At 42.0% G+C, this 22,821-nt stretch overlaps 1 protein-coding gene across 1 annotated transcript in view; it reads right to left on the bottom strand.

The window, feature by feature from the left end:
- Positions 1–22,821, bottom strand: part of Trpm6 (transient receptor potential cation channel subfamily M member 6) — a 152,474-nt gene that overhangs the window by 65,132 nt on the left and 64,521 nt on the right. Inside the window, exons 14-21 of the mRNA XM_021151275.2 lie at positions 18,700–18,840; positions 16,564–16,698; positions 14,736–15,016; positions 12,880–13,108; positions 9,857–10,009; positions 5,180–5,326; positions 2,718–2,846; positions 1,014–1,265 (exon numbers count right to left, since the gene is read on the bottom strand). Of these exons, the coding sequence (XP_021006934.1) occupies positions 1,014–1,265; positions 2,718–2,846; positions 5,180–5,326; positions 9,857–10,009; positions 12,880–13,108; positions 14,736–15,016; positions 16,564–16,698; positions 18,700–18,840 (1,467 nt within the window). The remainder of the gene's footprint in view (positions 1–1,013; positions 1,266–2,717; positions 2,847–5,179; positions 5,327–9,856; positions 10,010–12,879; positions 13,109–14,735; positions 15,017–16,563; positions 16,699–18,699; positions 18,841–22,821) is intronic.

The raw sequence follows: 22,821 nt of genomic DNA, 5'->3' as shown, positions 1-22,821 counted from the left end.
TTTGGGATAGCATTGGAAATATAATTGAGGAAAATATGTAATAAAAATATTAAAAATTAAAAAAAAAAGGCTACTTAGCCTAAGAGGAAGTGATTTAAAATAAAGCACTTTCAGAGAATACATTCTTGGTGGTAAAGCCTTATACAAGTAAAGAGCCATGTGACTCAATCCCATATGGCAAGCCTTCACAAAAGGCTAAACTAAGTGTTCCTATTAACTACCCAAGCCCATGTTTATATACAAGTTTATGGTTAGTCAGAAATGAGTCTCGGTGCTTCTAGAAGCAATTACAGACTAAGTGCACTGGGGAGATGGCTCGGTGTTAACACGCTTACTGCACCTGAGATTAGAGTCCCAGAAAGCATTTAAAAGGTGGGCAAGGAATGGGGGAACAGGTGGCTCCTGGGAGCTCACTAGCCAGACAGTCTAGATCAAAGTGAGCATTAAGTTCAATAAGAGTCCTCTGTTTCAAAACATAAGGTAGAGAGCTATGGTGATCTGAATGCAAATAGCCCTGATCAGCTCATATATTTTAATGTAAGTCCCCAGTTGGTGGGACTGTTTTGGAACGACTGGGCAGTGTGCTTTTGTTGGAGTGTGTCAATTTGAGTGGGCTTTAAAGTTCACAGTTTAAAAGCCCATATCATTCACAGTGAGCTAACTAGTGCTCCCATGCCTACTGCTTCAGTGGCATCCCTGACTACCTGTTGCCATGCTCCCCACCAAGATGGTCTCAGACTCTAATCCTCTGGAGCCATAGGCCCCCAAATTAAATTCTTCCTTTCGTACCTTGGTCATGGTGTCTCTTCACAGCAATAGAAAAAAATAAGACAAGAGAAATAGTGGAAGACACCCAGCCCTCTACAGAGGCAAACACAGGTGAGGGCAGCCACAAACAAACATGTGCACACGTTCATATATCACAAGAGAGAAGATTAAAGTATGGAATATGAACCATGCAGTGGAACTACTGAAAGGGGAGATGCTTGTGTTTAAAGTGAGGGTGCACTCACCATTTTGGCAATCATGGTCACATACGGACCTGCATGTTGATTCACAGCAAAGAAGTCCATGAGCCGAGAAAACCAAAATATGATGTCTATGCAGTAGATGAGTCTCCCTGCAGTTTGAAAAGGTGGATGTCCCCACCGTAGGCCAAAGCCAACAGCAAACAGGCCAATCGCCACAGTTTCCATGAGGTTCCAGTACTCACTGAGCCACATCTTCACCTTCTGAGTAAACTTGCTTGGTTCTGAAATGCAGATCTAATTGGAGAGAGAGAAAGAGAGATTGAGAGAGAGAGAGAGAGAGAGAGAGAGAGAGAGAGAGAGAGATTTAAATAATGGGATCTAGCTGAGGATGCAGTAATGTTACAGAGCACTTGTCTCCAACACGCAAGGCCCTGGGGTCAGTCCTCAAAACCGCAGCAAAAGGAGAATACTAAAAATAGCTTTTTCAAATGCATTAACCTGTCATTTAAATAGTAAGCCAACTCCTGCAAATTTTACATCCCAAGCCAATCTGAGAATCATGGAACCCTTGCTAATTGAATTATTTAAACCATCCTATAAATATATATTTAATGCCTGTTAGTTAAAATTAATGAAGAATTAACCTCAGTATCTAGCATTACTACCATTAATCCTAGCCACCACTTGAGAGACCAACTAGAAATGGCCAAAAGAAAGAATTTTGTTCTAGCTTTCACGGATTCTATGTGAGGGCAGAGCAACCACGGGACATTTCAGAAGTCAGCACAGCAATGCCTCTGCCTATGATTCTGATTCATGAGCTGAGGGCAGAGGACACTGACAAGAATCCAAGTTGTCCTGTAATCTAGTCCTAAGTTGCTACCCAGTAAGCTTTTGGCAAACCGCTAAGCATGTGCTGTTGAAACCCACTAGTGTTAAGAAACTCCCCTTGCAATATTATAGCAGGCACACTGCAATGTAAACAGCAAGCTTGTTTCCCCCAAAATGTAAAAATCATGGTAGAATTTAGATTGAATTTCTCTTTTATAAACTTCATTAGCAGACAATGCAATATAATCGCTAAGAAGACACTTACCATAGAGTGTTGCCCAAATTACCCCTGGAATGAGACAAGTGTAGAGACATGCAGAGACATGGACACATAGCTAGGACAGTTGAAGTCCTAACTACTTGGGATTATATTTACAACTGCATTAAGTGACCAGTGGCAAGGTAGAAATGAAAATGCTTAATTTTGTTTCTTAGACTCCTTCTCCCAGAAAGATATTCAGCATCCATTTACAAGGGTGTTTACCAGAAACTTCCACATGCTGTGAATATATTCCTTATATATTTTGCACCTTTAGCCATTAATGTGTCACTTATATGGTAAAACTGACAGTAGATAGTAAGTGTAGGTTATTAAAAATTCAGACCACAAAGAAAACTACATTGTGGGAAGCAATCAGTTGGAGAGTTCATTAGCAAATAGATGACATTGCCCATTGCTCCCTGAGTAATAAATAAAGATTGTGCTTCAAAATGGCTGCTTTCAAAGGTCAGCACAAAGTCTTTGGCAAGAACCAGGAATGAAACCAGACATCTCCTGAGCAACCTGCTTGTAGATAATCGGAATCAGTGTGTTCTCTTTCCCCTCACATACTTGACATGAGTCCACTTTCATCCCCAGAGCCAACAACACCTCTTCTGGGTTGTGCAGAAGACACAGTTCAAAGGACCACTCACCTCCCTGACCTTCTCAATAGCATTGGTGAAGATGTAGATGATGACAAGCCATTCGTGCACGCTGGGTTGGGGCTGCATCTCCACCAACACTGTGTAAGTGAACAGCATGAGGAATGCCAAATAAGCCATCTGTGAGGGACACACATTCCCTGGACGTGAGCTCAAGTGACCACAAAGGATGTCAAGCAAGGGCAGACAGAGCCCAGAAGAAGCACAGACATGAACTTCTACAGGACAACATGAAAATATCACAGGGACTACTTCTGATAATGGATTGCTTCATGTCAAGGAATGCATAAGCATCTCCTATCTAGGAACAGAAGACTGGTACAAGAAGGAGACATTATCCTATTAGCACTAACCATTGCAGCATGCATACTGTGAGCTAGCAGCAAATCAGAAAAGAGTCTCATGCCTTCCCTCTAGTTGCAGCTTGGAAAATTAATGTATACCAAGACAAGTAGTGTCCCTGGACACCTATCTTCACGGTAAGATGACAGTCCCTACCACAGGGAAGTTAGTGTATAGTGATTAAAATGTTATTCTGGCTAGAGAGATGGAGAGATGGATCACAATTAACTGATCTGGCTTGTGTGACTGAATTTAGCTCCCAGCACCCATCTTGGCCAGCTCACACTACCTGTGACTCAAGCTCCAGGGTATCTGGAACTGTCTTCTGCATTTTAGGGGTACCTACATATGTACACACACACACGATAGATAGATAGATAGATAGATAGATAGATAGATAGATAGATAGATAGATAGATAGATAGATAGATAGGTAGGTAGGTAGGTAGGTAGATAGATAGATAGATAGATAGATAGATAGATAGATAGATAGATAGATAGATAGATAGATAGATGTTTGGGGTTTTTGTTGGTTTTTTTTTTTTTGATAAATGTTTTGTTAAAGGTAAAAAGCAATCAAGGATGGCACCTGATTTCAACATCTGGCCTTCACATTCATACATGTGCAGCTGCACTTACGCACCCATATGACTATGTACACATGAAGAGATTAGTCATCTAGGTACAGTATACAAAAGCTGACAGAGTCTACTGGCTATCAGGCAAAGTGTTAGGTGCATGGTGCAAGTCCACACAGACCATAGCTCAAGTGTATAAGTCAATGCATAGTTTATAGGAGTCAGTCCTCTCCTCCTACCTTGGCTCTGAGGCCAAAGTCATATAGTCAAGCTTGGCAGCAAGTATTCTCGCCTGGGAGCCATCTTGTTGAACCATCTCTGTTTTATTATGAGTCATGGATGTTCACTGAACTTGGAACTCACTAATATATCTGGACTGACTTGCCAGTAAGCTCAAGGGATCTTATCTGTTTCTACCTCCCCAGTGTTGGAATCAGAAATGCTGCACCATGACTAGTGTTTCACGTGGATGCTGGAAATCGGAACCTGGGTCTACAAGCTGTGTTGTAAGCTCCAGGCCCTGTACCTACCAAGCCATCTCCCAAGTCCTAGGATTACCATTTAGAAACAGATAACTGTCATTCCGAACTATATATTTATTATGTGCAATAAGTACGTGGTTGCCAAGTCAATATTCTGAGGTTATATATTATGTGGATTTAAATAGACATCCTGTTCTATTAAAACTTCAAATGTCTTTGGAACACAAAACAATGACTGTGCAGAATCTAAGTATAGACAAGCATTAGAAAAATATATGCTACTAAATAAATATGAGAAGCACTCAGTATCTGTATGCTTTCACTGAATGGCCACTCTCCACAGAAGATTGAAGTTTGATCCAACAACTCATATTCTCAACTTTAAATCATCTCCTTACTTACATTCAAAGCTTATGCTATTGAAAACAACCAAACCAAAAGACACTACTCCTACAAAACAATTGGTTCAGCTCATAATTTTTATTGATTACTGACTTATTTTGCCTAAGAAAGGTAGGAAAAAAAAAAAAACACCACCATTCAATTCAACACTCAGGACTGTTAAGATCATTGTACTTAAACACTCCAACTGCTCAGTCTTGCCTTGCTGTGTCTAAGCATGCCAAGAGAACAAATCGGAGACTGGTCTCAACAGCTGCCGTTTCAACATCAGGAGGCAGTCGCAGGAGCATGCCTACAAGTTACAGGCCAGCCTGATCTACATCTGCCCAGTGATTTCCAGGCTGGCAAGGACATAGACTGAAAGCCTTTGCCAAGTTAAAAACAAGAGGAAGAAAAGTAGTAAGAAGACAAGGTTGGTGAGAAAGGGATTCTTCAGGATTCTTAAAGTGCAGCCAGTCTCCCCTATCCACACTTCCCTTGTCTTCTTCCAACTCTCCCACCTGCCTACTTTGTCAACTCTCCTTCTTTTTAAGTGAAATTTCTAAAATGTGATGACATTTTTTTATCTCAGGTGAGCAAATGAGACATAGCATTAGTAACAATATTATGAGCTATTAATTATCATCAACACAATCGTACTGCGACCAACCGTGTAGAACCAAAACTTGACAAACGGAGCGCTGTAGAACTCATAGACTCTCCTGGTCCAGGGGAGGCTCTGGGGCACATTTCTTAAGTCTAAATGCAGAGATTCATCCAGTTTCTCATCGGGGCCTCTTTCCAAATCATAGTCTTTCTGAAAAATAAGCAACAGTCTTGTAGACTAGAGGGTGTAACTCAGTGGTAGACTTTTTGGTTCAATTTCCTGATCTTCTGCCACCAATAAAGAATAACAAACAATACTAACTATATCTACACACACACACACTTTTTGAGACATAGTCTTACTATGTAGCCTTACTTATATATCATATATATCCCTAGCTGGCCTGGAGCTTTAGAGATCCACCTGCCTCTGGGTCTCCAGTGCTGTGTTTAAAGTCATTCACCACCACAGGCTGCCATCATTATGTCTTGTTGAGACAGCTAATCTTGGTTATCAACTTGAAAGACCTGAGAAAGGGGACTCTCAAGTAAAATTGCCTCCATCAGATTGGCCCGTGGGAATGTGAGGGGGACTCGTTCTTGATTGCTGATCTATGTAGGTAGGCCCAGCCCACTGTGAGCAGTGCCATCCCTGGGCAGATGGGCCTGAGGTGTATAATAATGCAGCTGGCCTTGCTGTAACCCACTAATTCTCAGTCATGCTTGTTGTTTCTCTCTTGCCTGCTCAACTGGTTATTCATTTTAAATCCCTTTTCTCCTTTCCACATCTTTTGCTATTGATCCAGGCTGACATTCTTATCCTTTATGGCCTTGATGGCTGTGCTGGTCTATGTTCTTCTTGATTCTAGCCTGTCTTTTTTTTTTTTTTTTTTTTTTTTTTTTGCATTTCTATTAGATATTTTCTTTATTTACATTTCAAATGTTATCCCCTTTCTTGGTTTCCACTCCGAAAACCCCCTATTCCCCTCCCTTCTCTCCCTCCTCACCAACCCACCCACTCCTACTTCCTGGTCCTAGCATTCCCTACACTGGGGCATTGAACCTTCACAGGTCCAAGGGCCTCTCCTCCCATTGATGGCTGACAAGGCCATCCTCTGCTACATCTGTGGCTGGAGCCATGGGTTGTTCCACATGTACCCTTTAGTTGGTGGTTTAGTCCCTGGGAGCTCCGGGAGGTCTGGTGGGTTGATATTGTTGTTCCTCCTATGGGGCTGCAAACCCCTTCAGCTCCTTGAGTTCTTTCTCTAGCTCCTCCATTGGAGACCCTTTGCTCAGTCCAATGGTTGGCTAAGAGCATCCACCTCTGTATTCGTCAGGCACTGGTAGAGCCTCTCAGGAGACAGCTATAACATAGCCTGTCTTCTTATGAAACTACCATATGAAATGAAGGGAGTGATTCTCCTACCATCTGCTTGTCTCATTATGCTGGTCATAAACATTCAAGGGTTCTCTAGTGAGTAAAATAGAGTGATGTTGTCTCACAAGACATACAAGAGTCTCACAATCCTCTGTGTTTCCAGACATGACTGTAAACACTCCCTGCTTGTCCAGTATCCTCCCTAACTACAAGTCTAGCCAAACCACATCACTGGCCTTGCTTACCCTCTGCCTCATGCTCTATCTAGCTGTTACCGATTCCTATGCTCTATCTAGCTGTTACGGATTCCTAATCCTCACCGCTAGCCCTACTGAGAAGGGTCATTCCTTTTCCTCCCTGGGCTTGCCACTCTATTGTCTTCATGCAGCTTATTCATGGGCTAGTTTAAGCCACAGAGGCTGTGCTTTAAGAGACTAGCAGTTGAGCAATTTAAATTTCTCTTTAGAAACTTATTTTGCCTGGGGAAAGTTCCCAAAAGAGTTCTAACTTAGCATGGCTGTGGGTCCACGCAATCGTAGGTACTCAGAAAGTTGAGGCAGAAGAAATCACTTGAGTCCAGAAATTCACAGCCATCCTGGGAACCATAGCAAGACAGTGCAACACATACACACACACACACACACACACATGCACACACACTCAAGGGGTGGATAATGAAATCTCACAGAGGAAACACAGTATCTGATAACACAGCTTCAGCTCCCCATCGGAACAAAAAGGCCCTTTACTGCTATAAACGTAGTACCACAAAGACACACTAAACGACATCTGCTCATATTGCTGACCCCAGCTTCCTCCCAGTATATACATTGTTAAACCATGTTCCTCCGCTAATCAATTACATTTGCCTAATTAGCATTATGAAGTCTTATATAGCCCACCAAATCTGCCAGGCAAAAAAATTAATAAAAATTGAGACAAGTGTAGTCAATAATTTCTGCTTAAAATGAATCCAAAGAGTAAAAAAAAAAAAAAAAAAAAAATTCGTTTTTATGATTGGAAGCCATTCATAATAGAATGTACTCGAACAACTATTTCACTAAGTGTTTCAGACTGAAAAATGCTAAAGTTTTGTGGATAGTTTCTTGAAAATAATCCCATCATGGCTGAGGCCACATCTGCCTTAGTTTCAATATTCACTGAATTAATCAGTTGATAGGACCACATTAAAACCACGTAGGGCCCAGCAAAGTGGATGCTCACAGTCAGCTATTGGATGGATCACAGGACCCCCAATGGAGGAGCTAGAGAAAGTACCCAAGGAGCTAAAGGGATCTACAACCCTATAGGTGGAACAACATTATGAACTAACCAGAACCCTGGAGCTCTTGTCTCTAGCTGCATATGTATCNAAAGATGGCCTAGTCGGCCATCACTGGAAAGAGAGGCCCATTGGACTTGCAAACTTTATATGCCCCAGTACAGGGGAATGCCAGGACCAAAAAAAATGGGAATGGGTGGGTAAGGAAGTGAAGGGGGGAGGGTATGGGGGACCTTTGGGATAGCATTGGAAATGTAATTGAGGAAAATATGTAATAAAAAAATTTTAAAAACATAAAAATAAACCACCTAGGGAACAACTGCTCTAGAGGGACACTAGTCAGGGGGGTTCAAGAATTTAGTAATTTTTTTAATGTTAAGAGGGCACGTTCTGTTCTGTGAAGAAACTCTGAGTCTCCTTTGAGAATGGTTCTGAGAGGAAAGCGCCAGTTCTCCACAGCACCTTCAGTGATGATGAGTCCATCTTTCTACAAAATCTGCCAGAACCAAAAGTGGAACTGTATTCACCGGCAAACGACCATCCCCATCCTGGGAGATCTGCATGTGCGTTTTGAGAAGCTGGGTAGGTAAGGAACATCTTTTTGTCCCGGTTTATCTTCAAGCAGCACAGGAAACCTGGCCTGCACAGACAAATGGGGACTTTTCCAAGCAGAGTACCTCTGCCCCAGGCTTTGTGTTATCTCTAGGAGCAGGGTCATCACTGCCCTCCTTCTCTTTGATCGGTTTGGACCTTGGACTGACAGAAATGTAACCACAAGACTAGCCCAGGCTTTTAAGAGAGTCCTCATGCTTTCTCTAGCCAATGAAATGCATGTAACTTCCTGGATTTCAAGGATTCAAGATGGAACTAGAAAGAAGGGAGGAAGGGAGGAGAGGGAAACACACACACACATACACACACTCACACACCTAAATAGGAGTAATATCTAAACTCCTTAATGACCCAGGCGAGATAGTTCTCCAGAGCGTCAGAATTCACAGATGTCCAGTCACCAACACATCCAAAAAACACTAGTCACAGTCTTCATTCAGTATTTGATGAATAAATAATACTTAAATAGGCAATTAAGTAGATACATCATATACACCCACGCACATCAGATAAGATGGCACTTCATTCAAGGTAAGCATCAGAGAAGATGTTTACCACACCATGGGGCAAAGGACAGCTTTATGAGTCAAGGTCAGAGTGGAGGCAAAGAGCAGAGAAAGCGTTCACAGCATTCTGAACTTCTGGCTGTGACCCTTGACTGCTGGGGAAGTGGCTACATCCCAGTGGAGAGCACACATAAGAAGCTTAGCAAAACTGCCCACAGCCACTGAATGGTGACAGATGACAAGTGGGGTGCAGCAGAGAGGATCAACAAAAATCTGCTACATTTGTTTTGGGTAAACATGTGTTGCAGAACACGTGTGGAAGTCAGAGGACAGTCTGTTTGAATCAATTCTCTTCTCCTTAATTCGGGGTCTGGGATTTGAACTCAGGTTGCCAAGCTTGGCTGCAAGTCCTTTTGCCCACTGAGCCACCCCTCTGTCCCATCAACATGAATTCTAAATGTGTGTCCTTTATCGATGAGAAGCTTACGGGTGTGTGGCAGTGCTAATGGAGGCTTCAAGTTATAAGCCCATCTATTCTGCCACTTCCCAAAGCAATGCTGAAACAGTTGTTGGACATGATGACTTTGTCATTGAAGCAGAAATGGAATACTTTTCTTTGCTTACATGCTCTACCTGTCTAGCATAGAACACAATGAAGATTACACAGAGAGATGCCTGATTGATGAATCAGCCCTGGGTTTTTATAATAATGTGCAACCCCAGGGCAATTTATAACTCCACTGGACTGAAACATTGGCCAGAAATTCAAAGCCATTCTGGGAAACTTAGCAAGGCAGCAGCATATACAGAGAGAGGTATGTGTTGGGGAGTGTTAATAAATACCCTGTTAATGTTAGAGAGACATGTTTTTAACAGATGCCTATTATAGATAAGCTTCGTGTTTGTGCATCTCTTTGCACAGTTACACCATGGAAACTCAGTTTCCTACGGTAGGGTACTCACCGCACAAGCACTTTCTTTGGTGTTACTCAGGCCCTGGTCACTGTAGTTCCATGTAAACTGGAAATCCTGGGACTGTGGAACATGTGACATCTCTGCTTTGCTTTTAAATTCCAATGTCAAAATCATGGGTGGTAAGAGGATACTGATGATTATCTACAAAGAGAACCAGATAAAGGATGAGCGGAGGACAAAGGACACAAGTACTATTGTAACAAGAGATGCCCTACAGTGGGGAGTCGGAACTTGTAGAGTCCACCTCCAGCAGAAAGGCAGGGCATCAAGTGGAGGGATGGGGTTGCCATCCCCCAGTCAAAAACTCTGACCCAGAATTGTCCCTGTATAAATAACTACAGGGACAAAATTTACAAGAGCCTGAGGGAAAGGAGGTCTGGTGACAGACCCAAATTGGAATCCAGCTCAAGGGGAGGCCCCAAGGCATAACACTATTTCTGATGCTATGGTGTGCTTACAGACAGGAAGAAGATCTGGTTCCTTATTCTAGTGTCTGTGGCACTAGGCATAAATGTGGTACATGTACATACATGTATGCAAACAGTCAGATAGATAGATAGATAGATAGATAGATAGATAGATAGATGGATAGATAGATAGATAGATAGATAGATAGATAGATAGATAGATAGATAGATAGATAGATAGGTAATACATTTTCAAAATGTAGATATACATACTTAAAATTCTTTCAGTTTTTTTATGTAAATATATGCTTCCCTGCGTGTTTGTCTGTGCACTGTATAACTAGGAGTATATGAAGTACCCACAGAGGCCAGAAGAGGGAGTTAGATCCCTAGGAACTAGAGTTATTGGCTGCCATGAGCAGCCATATCAGTGTTGAAAATCAAATTGGAGTCTTTAGGGAGGGCTACCCGTGCTCGTAACCACTGTACAATCTCTCCAGCCCCTACTTAAAAGTTTAAAAGTACACATAGCACACTTGTTTCCCCTAAGGGGGAAAAAAAAAACTGTACCTGGGTAGGCAGTTAGGAGCATTATTTTGTAATGACTACATGAACAGAATTTTATGTTCAATGTTTATATCCTTTCCAGAATAACAGCTTAAAATACTTACTACATTTGTGAAAACCAATTTTGTGGGTACTCTGTCTTTCTTCCAACTAAAGTTAGGCCTCAGCATCTTGGAATTCACTGACCAATCTGCCAGCCCATCCTCATGATTTCATAGACCAAAGCAAAGGCTTGCCAAACTTGCTTTCTGCCTCATGCTGAAATGACCTGCTAAGATTTGTTTTCAGCTGTGAAGACTCTGTGGGCTCTACTTCTAACAAAATTGTGTTTTCTGACTCAAATATATTAGTCCCCCAAGTATAGAAACACCTGTCAGGTGCACTCTGACAGCACCATGTTAGTTCTACTTCTGGGAAGGCCTCTGAACCCTTCTGCTTGGAAGAACAGTATTCCACCACAACAGGATGTAAATAACCTACTTCCAGGGAGAGGTTGGAGCCTGTCATACTCTATGATTTCAATCCGTTTTCCCACCCACATGGTACTCTATGGTGTTGCTACAATTCATCCACTTTGGACTGTTCTGACGAGGATACCCAACACTTACTTTGCAAATCTGCTTCATAGGTCAGTATGAATAACTGGACTGTTAGCACCCGAGAATAGTGGTTATTGGAGTTTGGGCACTTCCTACACCAAGCTGCCTTGTAAGGAACACATGTCTGGGGGAAACATTTAGACTTACCTTTCAATCACTTCCCTCACCCCACCCCCAAACACACAAATGCACACACACATTACAACATATATATATGTTGTAATATATATGGCAACATATATATATATATGCCATATATATATATGCCATATATATATATGCCATATATATATATATATATATATATATATATATGGCAAAACTCCACTAAGTTCTCAGAGACAGAATTTCTGGAAGGTAATGTTGGGGGGGAGGGAGCAAACAATGCTACCTCAGACTCTCTGCTGTAGCCTTCTCATGACCAAGCATTTGTAAGAGCTACTTCCAGAGCTGGGAAAGTAGAGGCAGACTTATTCTACCTCTGTTTCATCACTTCCAGATCTGATGTCAAAGGGGATCAAAGGAGAATTTTGGGAAATAATGGCTTTTTCTATGGTATTTTATGAAACCTTATGAAATAATTTTTGATTGGCATTTTTCATCTCTCTCTGATCTCACTGATATAAATTAAAATGCAAGTAGCCTCTCCTATCTTACATAAGATTTATTTTGTTGAGTTAGTTTATCTACCAAAAAATATATATATTTTATAATAGCCACTCTGTTTAACATATTCTAGGTTTTAAACACTGGACAAAGAACAAATAAAATGCAAAGTACAGTCTCGTGTAGGTCTTGCCAATAAGGGTTCATTCCCTCCTATTGAGTTTCACAGACATATATACTTGGAGGTTGACCAGATGGAAAGCTTTACACTCCGGGTCCACAGTACATGGTATAAATCTTAGACACTGAACTAAGGTATTCTTGCTTACATAACTGAAGAAGCTGAGAATTTAGACCTGATGAATGGTGTGAACAGTTGCTGCAAGAGAGCCTTATGAGGCAGCCAAGGAGTCCCGTGGCTAATTTTATTTATTTTCTTGCCTATTATTATTTATTTACTTTGTGGTGCTGAGGACCAAACCCACATCTTTGTGGATGTTGTTCAAACATTCTAAGCTATGCACGCAGCCCCTGAAAGCCTCGTTTCTGTTGGAATTCTCAGAGGCACTGTCATTTGGCACAGGGAGGTGTTGCTTGTATTTGCTTTTAACTCACAGTACCCTCTCCCAGGAACGGCTCTGTGATGGCAGAGCAGGTACAACCATCCAGTTTTGAAAAGTCACTCTGGCAAAGTGGTTTCCAGAGATTCCTAAGAATGAGTGATCTATGCACGTGCAGGAAACTACTGCTTGCCAGAGGTACCCACCTGGAAACTCAAAAGCACCGACCTTCACACCGCACTGACAATAGGACATAGGGCAAGAGAGTGTACCTTCAGCCAGGAATTTTTTCTCATTTTCAGACGCCCCATCCACATGTCTGTCAGCAGCATTTGGGTACAAGAATGCGACACAAAAGGGCGCAGACCTCCTGACACTGCCAGTTTCAAGCAGGTGGAATTACTCCAATTCTTGAGCTCGTAGGTCAGCAGCTTCATGGCCATCGGCTCGTTCTGCTTGAAGGCTTTCTCTAATATATCCAGGGCAAGCTGGCCAAACTGCCTGGTGACACGGGGGAGGCAAAGAGAGAACACAGGTGGGTCAGAGCCCAAAAAAAACGTCTTCAGAGATTGACGACGGCACACAGAAAACACCAGTGAACTGATCAAAACAAGACTAGGCTGGATAAGAAACATCAGCATAATCGCTGCCACCAGAAACTAAGGCAGCTGCTCAGAAATGGGTCTGTGTCTCATACAGAAGGAAGACAACTTGTATTTTCCTGGTGGCTCAGAACAGAAGTCAGTGTTTGTGACAGAAGCTATCCCATGCTGTGTGATGTGCTATATTCAGCCTGGTATAAGCAGGTCTACATGAAAAGACCTAATAGAGAAATTCTGACAAAAAACAAAACAAAAACACTGTGTCCAAGAAACATCATGGAACCATATATTTTATTATTATCATAATCATGATCATTATTATCATTATAGTTATTATTGTTCCTATTAATAACTAATGATAATTCTATTATTATTATCATTTTACAAAACCCTTGAATATTTAACAAGCTAGACCCAGAAACTCTCAGGAGATGTCCTAGGTGGCTTTCTTCTCTGAAAATGCTCTAGTTGGATAACTCAAGCACTACATCAGCTCCGTCCTTCACTGCACGTCTCTCTGTTCTCTGCCCCCAGATCTGTTGCACTTAAGTAATCAGGTTGGTGGAAACAAGTCCACTCCTTTGCATCCCCACCAGTTGCTTTCTGCTTCCCCAGCCTGAAAGACACCTAAGGTAAGCAGCCATCTTAGCAACATGGAAGACATCAGACTCCAAAGAGCTTCAGCGTCATTCATTTCAAACTCATCAAGAGTGTTAAGGAACTAAAGGCTGGTCTGCACAACTCAAAGGTAGTTATGCATGGGACGCAGATCTCCTGTATTACATAGAGTTCCTTCCAACCCTTAGGGACCCTTTACTACAAGAGTGCCTGAAGGATGCAGCGTGGTGGTTAATGTTGGCTGCTGGGTGAACAAGATTAAGGAAAACCTAAAAGCCAACATTATACTTTGTCTGTGATGGTATTTCCACAACTTGGCATGAGAGACTAAGTGGATTAGGTGAGAAATAGGCCTTTTCAAGGCCTATTGGATAGGCACTACCTGGTCTCTCAAGGGGCCCAGAAATGATAAGTACAGAAAATGAATTGGCCTCTGCCCCTGAGAGGTGAGACACCTGTCACCTGCCCTGGACACCATCAGTCCAGGCTCTGAAGCCTGAAGATTGCACCACACACAGCGGCAGCATCCTCCCCAGTTCACAGGCCTTCAGTGAGGATGCCAACATCGATGCTGCTGGTTGCAACATCGATGGTTCTGGAGCCTCTGGACATGGACTCGGCCATGTTCCTCGCATTCCTGGGTCTCCAGGCTCCACAACGTTGTGTTAGGAATTCTCAGCTACCATAACCGCTTAAGTCAATTCTCTTACAACCCCCTCCAATAAAACCATTTATACAGCCTACTGGTTCTATTCCTGTAAAGGAGGATGGAGGCAGAGGGCAGAATGCTTGAATAAAATACACAATTCTAAGCAAGTCTATTTATCCTCTGATAAAAAATGACAGAGAAAAACATGTTTCTACATTCTCAAAACTGTTGGTGTTTAGTGTGAAGAGAGAAGACCTACTCTGAGTAATTTTTCAACTCTTCTGAAGTATCATCCACCATGTTGCTCTCCTTGGCTTCCCGGGCCATGGCTCTGTAGAGGATACTAGCAATAACCGCCTTGACTGTGGCCTCCTCTCCATGCTGCCAGAAGAACATGGCCATATTCTGCCTCTTCATGAGCACCGCCCACACCAGAAGGTCATTGTATGGGTAGATAAAGCCAGAAGCCTCGGGTTCCTCTGACAGGCTGGGTCTTTCTTTGGACTTCTTCTTTGATTTTTGAGAGTCCTCGGGCTTCTCCTAATGCAAAGGAAAACAAAGTCCTAAGGACTCAGATGCATGATGTTCAGCTAAATGTAACACAGCTAAAAGTATCCTAGAGATACTTTTTAAAATAACTGCTACCTATGTTAGAACCCAGCGCTGACCAAAAAAGAAAGCAAAAGGAACAAAGAGCCCAGATATCTACCATAGTGGAACAGTTAGTAGAAACTATCCAGTAAGCCTGACCCAGTGTGCCCACTGTCTAAGGGCGTACAAAAGTAATCAGCTGGGGATGGAGCTCTGTAGCATGGTGACCAACTGATGGGCACAAAGCCCTGGGCTCAATTCCCAGAAATAAAACAACGAAACAAATAAACCAACAAAACTACATGTTTTATTGAACTACAATACAGAACTTAGGAGGTTAGGAGGACAGAGTTCAAATATCATCCTAACTCTGCCATTAAACGTGGTCTCCAAAGCATGTAGAATGTCATAGGATAAGCCAGCCAGCACAATGTGCACTTCCATGGTAATCTATTTGGGTAAGTAAGAATTATATTTTAAAGTTCTCTACTTCTCCATTAACAAGGTGATTTGTCATTGTTACTTTGAAGAGTGTCACTGGTGCTTCCAGCCACACATTCAAATGGATCCGTTGGCTTTATTTTATTCTGCAACATTGTTCCCCTCGGCAAGCTCACCCTTTCCAGCTCACCCAATAGATCACCCAAATTCCCTGTGTGCCTTTGTACAGCTTCCTTTCTCTGAATTGGTGCCTTGTATAAGGTTTACCACCTTGAGAAATGCAGAACTATTTCTCAGTGACCATGTCATCCACCTCTACCTGCTCACCTTCTCAACTAAACCAAACACTCAGCATAATGCTTCAAAAATAACAGAGGTTTTTAAATAATTAGTTGAAATTTCAAGGCATCCTATCAAAAACTATTAGAGTGCTTCTCCTGTCTTTTGATAGATTAAAAAATATCTGCTCATTAATGGTAACTAAGGGCCATGCCAACAGCAGTGGGAAGGAAGCATCTTCCAGCCAACAACTCATGATCTCCATGGAAATACTTAAGCAAAAGCACTCTGCCCCAGAAAAGAGTAGGCTAAAGACCCACAACCAACATCTTTGTTATACTGAAAATTATGATAAAACTAACTTGCAGAAAGACTTTGTTGAGGAAAGGAAGATACAAAAGGACCACCTCCCAAGAACAGGAGCTACAAAGGGTGTGGCAGCTTGAGTGCGGAGGTTAAGAGTGTCATGGTAGGCTAATGAATACTTAACACCATGGCATACACAGCCTGCCTCAGTCATCAACTGCACAGGGCAGAGGTGAAAACAAGGAAGAGAACCTGAGGGGCAAGCACAGACATTCACTGGGTTGTCAGGGGCCTGTACTGCTGAAGACCAGCAGGATCAGCAGTGATCTTTGTGAATAACATCATGTGTTTATTTATGATGCTGGGGAATGATTCTTCATTGGCACTCCCCTGTCTCCAGTGTCAATAAAGAAGTCATCTCAGTCTGCAAAACTAACTTTGTTTTCAACTCTACCAACAAAGGAGTGTACCTTGGATTTGTAGGGCTGGGCTGTCCTGAAGAACTGGGAATGCAGTGTGCTTTCAGAAGACTCCTTTCTATTTCTCAATGAATGTCTCTGATGAAGAGAGTGCTGGGAGAGGCCCTGAGCAAAGCTGCTCACACCCTGGTATATATTGTCATTTTGTTTATTAAAGAAAACAAGAGAGAGATAAACAAAAAAGGTTATTGTAGTGCTATCATTTTCTTTCCAGACTACAATGAAAGATAAATATATGTCTTCTCAAATACTCAACACTTCTGTCTCTTGTCCAGGGTTAATAATTAATGTCTCTGGAGATTATTCACGCAATAGCATCTCCTAGTCTCCTTCTGATAAACACTATTTCCCAACATCTGAGAAAGCATACTCTTTTGTTCCATATTACGCATCTGAATTCCTTTCCTATGTGGAAATTCCTTAAGAGTCAATATATGTTCTAGCCTCAACTCTAGTTCAAAACAGGTAGTAAAATTTTATAGTGTTGATAAGAAGAAGTTTCCATTCACAAGGTTAAAATGAAGTTAGAAAGTTCTGGAATTTTTCCAGGTGATATATGATATCGCCATTGCATGGCCATCAAATGAAGCATCAGCAAGGAGAAACAGAGATAAATTGGGACTGATTTAAGAGCCTGGGATACAAACCATAGGTTTTGAAAACCCCTTCACTTTGTGTTCTATGGATAAAAAGTGAACATAGAATAAAGTCAGTACTTCAGAGAAAACACCCAAGTTATTTTCATCATTATTGTAATAGAGAATTAACCATATCAACATGCTAATAATAATAATGAATATTGTTGCTAAGTCACTCAAAGCTTGCTCTGTAACAAGGATTGGAGGGTTGTTGGTATTCTCACAATTTTATGAACAGGACATTAATATGCCTGGTTCTTAGACAGAAGAGTGGGAACACAGAGAGATTATGTTTCATATACCAAGTAAGGAAACAAATAGGAGTCTATGTCAGACCATGCTACTCCACACCATGTAGCTGCACCATGGTCTGCTTGCAGTCTACTCTGAAGCATCATTTTTTATCCTTAGGGGAAAGCAACTAGTGAAATGGGACATATCATATTGATGGGCCACTTACGGAAAGAACAGGAATAGAGCCTCTTATTAAGCAGGGAAACGGCTTCACCAAGGCTGTATGGTGACATTGTCCCCACTGCTGTATAGCAGTGTCACTCTTTTTAAAGGCAGTGGCTGACACTGGGTGTCTTTTAGCCTCCAAAATCTTAGGAGAGGTTAATTCCTCCACAAGATGAGGGTTTCCATGTGTTTTTCATGGTTTGGGGGTTGCTCTGTTCACTTCCTAAACTTAAATGGGGTTATCACTTCCTCCAATTCTTTATAAAGGTCCAAAGTAGCTGGATATCCTTCATGGAACCTTCTCTCAAGCCACATTCCACTCTCATCCCTGTCCACCCATGACAAAGGTCTCAGCGTTGCTGAAGAACACCGCCCTGAGATCTGAGCACTGCATTCTCTGTTAGCACTCTTCTCTCAACATCCGTGTCCAGTGATCTTTTTCTGGTGTCTATATCTCTAAAAAGAATGAGGCTCCCCTGGCTACAGGTCTATGATGGCAACTCTGCCTTTGCAATCTTGGTACCCCAAAACTATGACAGAAAACATATTCTCATCTTTCAAAGCATCTCTCTTTTAAGCTCATTCCATTTTTATCTTCCAAGATACTCATTTCATGTTTAGCCTAATATTCAGTCGCCAGACTATAGGCCATTGTTAGTTTACAGAAGTAAATCTATTAAGTGTTTGACCTTTGACCACTTTGTCTACAAGAGGAAAAAAAAAAAAAGCACCTGCTCTCTCGCCAGATTCATCACAGCGCTTCTATGTCAATATAGCACACACAACATCCTGCTTTATATTGTGAGTAATTTATTCAATCAATATATTTCTTAGAAAAGTTTTTTATTCATTTCATGCCAGCATGAAAAACATTAGCACAGTACTCTATGTACATCAGGAGACATATGTCCTCAGGTAGAAGGCCCATTACAGAAGCTACTGCCCTGGGACTCCATCAGCCATTTTCCTAAAACCGTGATTCGAAATTCCTTGCCCACTCATTGGAGCACTTTCCAACCTATTGCCTTACCTTGTGTTTTCTGTAGAGGTTGTTGTAGAGAACTCTGAAACTTTTCCTAGTGTAGCTGCTCCGATATGCTCCACCAATGAGGTACTCTATTACCAGACCAATGTCAATGAGTGTTATTCTGTAGCTCGAGAGAAGGGTGTGCTGAAAAAAAGAACATGAAGTCACACCTTCCAGTTTTCCTCTCCGTCTCTTTTACCATGCTCTCAGAAGACAACAGTTAACTTATCCATCCTTTTCTCTTCAGCATATTGAGATATAGTCTTAGAAAATAATTTAGGCAAGTCATTTTGCTATAGCTTACATCAATGTAACTTATATCAGCATAGGCAATTTTGCTTACTGTAAATTTGCCAAGTTAACATGTTCCTTTCGTCTGACTCTCCAACTAAGTCAACAGAAGCAGAAAGTCCACACTCTATGCAATGAGAAACCAAGCATTAAAAAATGACAGAACTCGAGCCATCTTGGCTCCCAGGTCCCTCAGAGACCAGTCTGCACAGGTCAGCTCACAGACTGCGAAGGGTGAGCAAGTGGACTGCAGAAGCAACACAGCTTCTGGGACAGACCCCATTTCAGGCTCCAGACATCCAGGCACCTTCCCTGTCAGAGGAGAGGTGTCCACCTGGGAGGGCTCTGCTGGAGCACCTGGGGGAGCCATCTTGGGTCCCAGATCCCTCAGAGACTAGTCTGCATAATTGAGAGTGCAGACTGCAGAAGCTACAAAGCTTCTGGGAAAGGCAGAAGCAACACAGCTTCTGGGACAGACAGGCTCCAGATATCCGGGCACCTTCCCTGCCAGAGGGGAGTTTTCTGCCCAGGAGGGCTCTGTCCACCAGAGCAGGTAAGAGAGCCATCTTGTATCCCATGTCCCTCGGAGACCAGTCTGTGCAGGTGAGCGTGCAGACTGCAGAGGCAACACATCTTCTGGGACAGACCCTGTTTCGGGCCTTCATCTCCAGCCAGGAGGCAGGTCTGAATGCCAGATATCTGTCCACCTTCCCTGCAAGAGGAGAGCTTGCCTGCAGAGAGTACTCTGACCCACTAAGACTCAGGGGAGAGCTAGACTCCCAGGTCTGCTAACAAAGGTTAACAGAATCACAGGAGGAACAAGCTCCAACCAAAGACAACTATAACAACTAACTCCAGAGATTACCAGATGGCAAAAGGCAAATGTAAGAATCTTACTAACAGAAACCAAGACCACTCACCATCATCAGAATCCAGAACTCCCACCTCAGCCAGTCCCGGATACCCCAACACACCCAAAAAGCAAGACTTGGATTTAAAATCATATCTCATGATGCTTGTAGAGGACATCAAGAAGAGCTTTAATGACTCACTTAAAGAAATACAGGAGAGGTCACCTTGGATGCGGAGTCGGCAGACACCCCCAAGGTCCCTAGAGGAAAGTTTCTGAGCCAGACCTCATTTCCGACTCCAGACATCTGGGCACCTTCCCTGCCAGAGGAGAAGTGTCCGCTCCGCCCAGGAGGGCTTTGCCAGAGCACCTGGAGGCGCCATCTTGGATCCCGGATCCTTCTGAGACTAGTCTGCACAGGTGAGAGTGTGAACTACAGAAGCTAACAGCTTCTGGGAGAGGCCCTGTTTCTGACCTTCATCTTCTGCCAGGAGGCAGGTCTGAACGCCAGATATCTGTGCACCTTCCCTGTAAGAGGAGAGCTTGCCTGCAGAGAGTGGTATGACCACTGAAACTCAGAGGAGAGAGTTAGTCTCCCAGATCTGCTAATAGAGGCTAACAGAATCGCAAGAGGAACAAGCTCTAACCAAAGACAACTATAACAACTAACTCCAGAGATTACCAGATGGCGAAAGGCAAACATAAGAAACTTACTAACATAAACCAAGACCACTCACCATCATCAGAACACAGCACTCACACCTTGCCCAGTCCTGGGCACCCCAACACACCCGAAAAGCTAGACCTGGATTTAAAAGCATATCTCATGATGATGGTAGAGGACATCAAGAAGGACTTTAATAACTCACTTAAAGAAATACAGGAAAGCACTGCTAAAGAGTTACAAATCCTTAAAGAAAATCAGGAAAACACAACCAAAGAGGTAGAAGTCCTTAAAGAAAAACAGGAAAATACATCCAAACAGGTGATGGAAATAAACAAAACCATACTAGACCTAAAAAGGGAAGTAGACACAATAAAGAAAACCCAAAGTGAGGCAACGCTGGAGATAGAAANCCTAGGAAAGAAATCTGGAACCATAAATTCGAGCATCAGCAACAGAATACAAGAGATGGAAGAGAGAATCTCAGGAGCAGAAGATTCCATAGAGAACATGGGCAAACAATCAAAGAAAATGCAAAATGCATAAAGATCCTAACTCAAAACATCCAGGAAATACAGGACACAATGAGAAGACCAAACCTATTATAGAAGAAAACTTCCCAAACCTAAAGAAAGATATGCCCATGAACATACAAGAAGCCTACAGAACTCCAAATAGACTGAACCAGAAAAGAAATTCTTCCCAACACATAGTAATCAGAACAACAAATGGACTAAATAAAGATTGAATATTAAAAGCAGTAAGGGGAAAAGTTCAAGTAACATATAAAGGCAGGCCTATTAGAATTACACCAGACTTCTCACCAGAGACTATAAAGCCAGAAGATACTGGACAGATATTATACAGACACTAAGAGAACACAAATCCAACCCAGGCTACTATATCAGCAAAACTCTCAATTACCATAGATGGAGACACCAAAGTATTCCATAATAAAACCAAATTCAAACATTATCTTTCCAAGATTCCAGTCCTTCAAAGGATAAGAAAGGGAAAACACCAACACAAGAATGGAAACTGCACCCTAGAAAAAGCAAGAAAGGAATCCTTCAACAAACCTAAAAGAAGACAACGGCAAGAACAGAATCCCAACTTTAACAACAAAAATAACAGTAAGCAATAATTACTTTTCTTTAACTTCTCTTAACATCAATGGACTCAATTCCCCAATTAAAAGAAATAGACTAATAGACTGGCTACACAAACAGGACCCAATATTTTGTTGCCTATAGGAAACAGACCTCAGGGAAAAGGGCAGACACTACCTCAGAGTGAAAGGCTGGAAAACAATTTTCCAAGCAAATGGTCCAAAGAAACAAGCTGGAGTAGCCATTCTTATGTCGAATAAAATTGACTTCCAACCCAAAGTTATCAAATAAGACATGGAGTGGCACTTCACACTCATCAAAGGTAAAATCTACCAAGATGAACTCCCAATTCTGAATATCTATGCTCCAAATACAAGGGCAGCCACATTCATTAAAGAAAGCTCCAAGCACACATTGCACCTCACACAATAATAGTGGGAGACTTCAACACCCCACTCTCACCAACGGACAGATTCTGGAAACAGAAACTAAACAGAGACACATGAACAGTAACGGAAGTTATGAAACAAATGATTTAATAGATATGTACAGAAAATTTTATTCTAATACAAAAGGATATACCTTCTTCTCAGCACCTCATGGTACCTCTTCCCAAATTGACCATATAATTGGTCACAAAACAGGCCTCCACAGATACAAAGATATTGAAATTATCCTAGGCATCCTATCTGATCACCATGGACTAAGACTGATCTTCAATAACAACATAAATAATAGAAAGCCAACATTCACATGGAAACTGAACAACACTCTCCTCAACAATACCTTGGTCAAGGAAGGAATAAAGAAAGAACTTAAAGACTTTTTAGAGTTTAATGAAAATGAAGCCCCAACATACCCAAATTTAGGGGACACAATGAAGGCGCCCTAATAGGAAAACTCATAACCCTGAGGGCCTCCAAAAATAAACTAGAGAGAGTGTACACTAGCAGCCTGACAACACACCTAGAAGCTCTAGAATTAAAGGAAACAAATTCACCCAAGAGGAATAGACAGCAGGAAATAATCAAACTCAGGGCTGAAATCAACCAAGTGGAAACAAAAAGAACTATTCAAAGAATCAGCCAAACCAGGAGCTGGTTCTTTGAGAAAATCAACAAGATAGATAAACCCTTAGCCAGACTCACTAGAGGGCACAGGGAAAGCATCCTAATTAACAAAATCAGAAATGAAAAAGGAGACATAACAGT

This window comes from Mus caroli, chromosome 19 (genome assembly GCF_900094665.2).
Source record: "Mus caroli chromosome 19, CAROLI_EIJ_v1.1, whole genome shotgun sequence".
Classification (NCBI taxonomy): Eukaryota; Metazoa; Chordata; class Mammalia; order Rodentia; family Muridae; genus Mus; species Mus caroli.
This window is presented reverse-complemented; position numbering and strand designations above follow the sequence as displayed.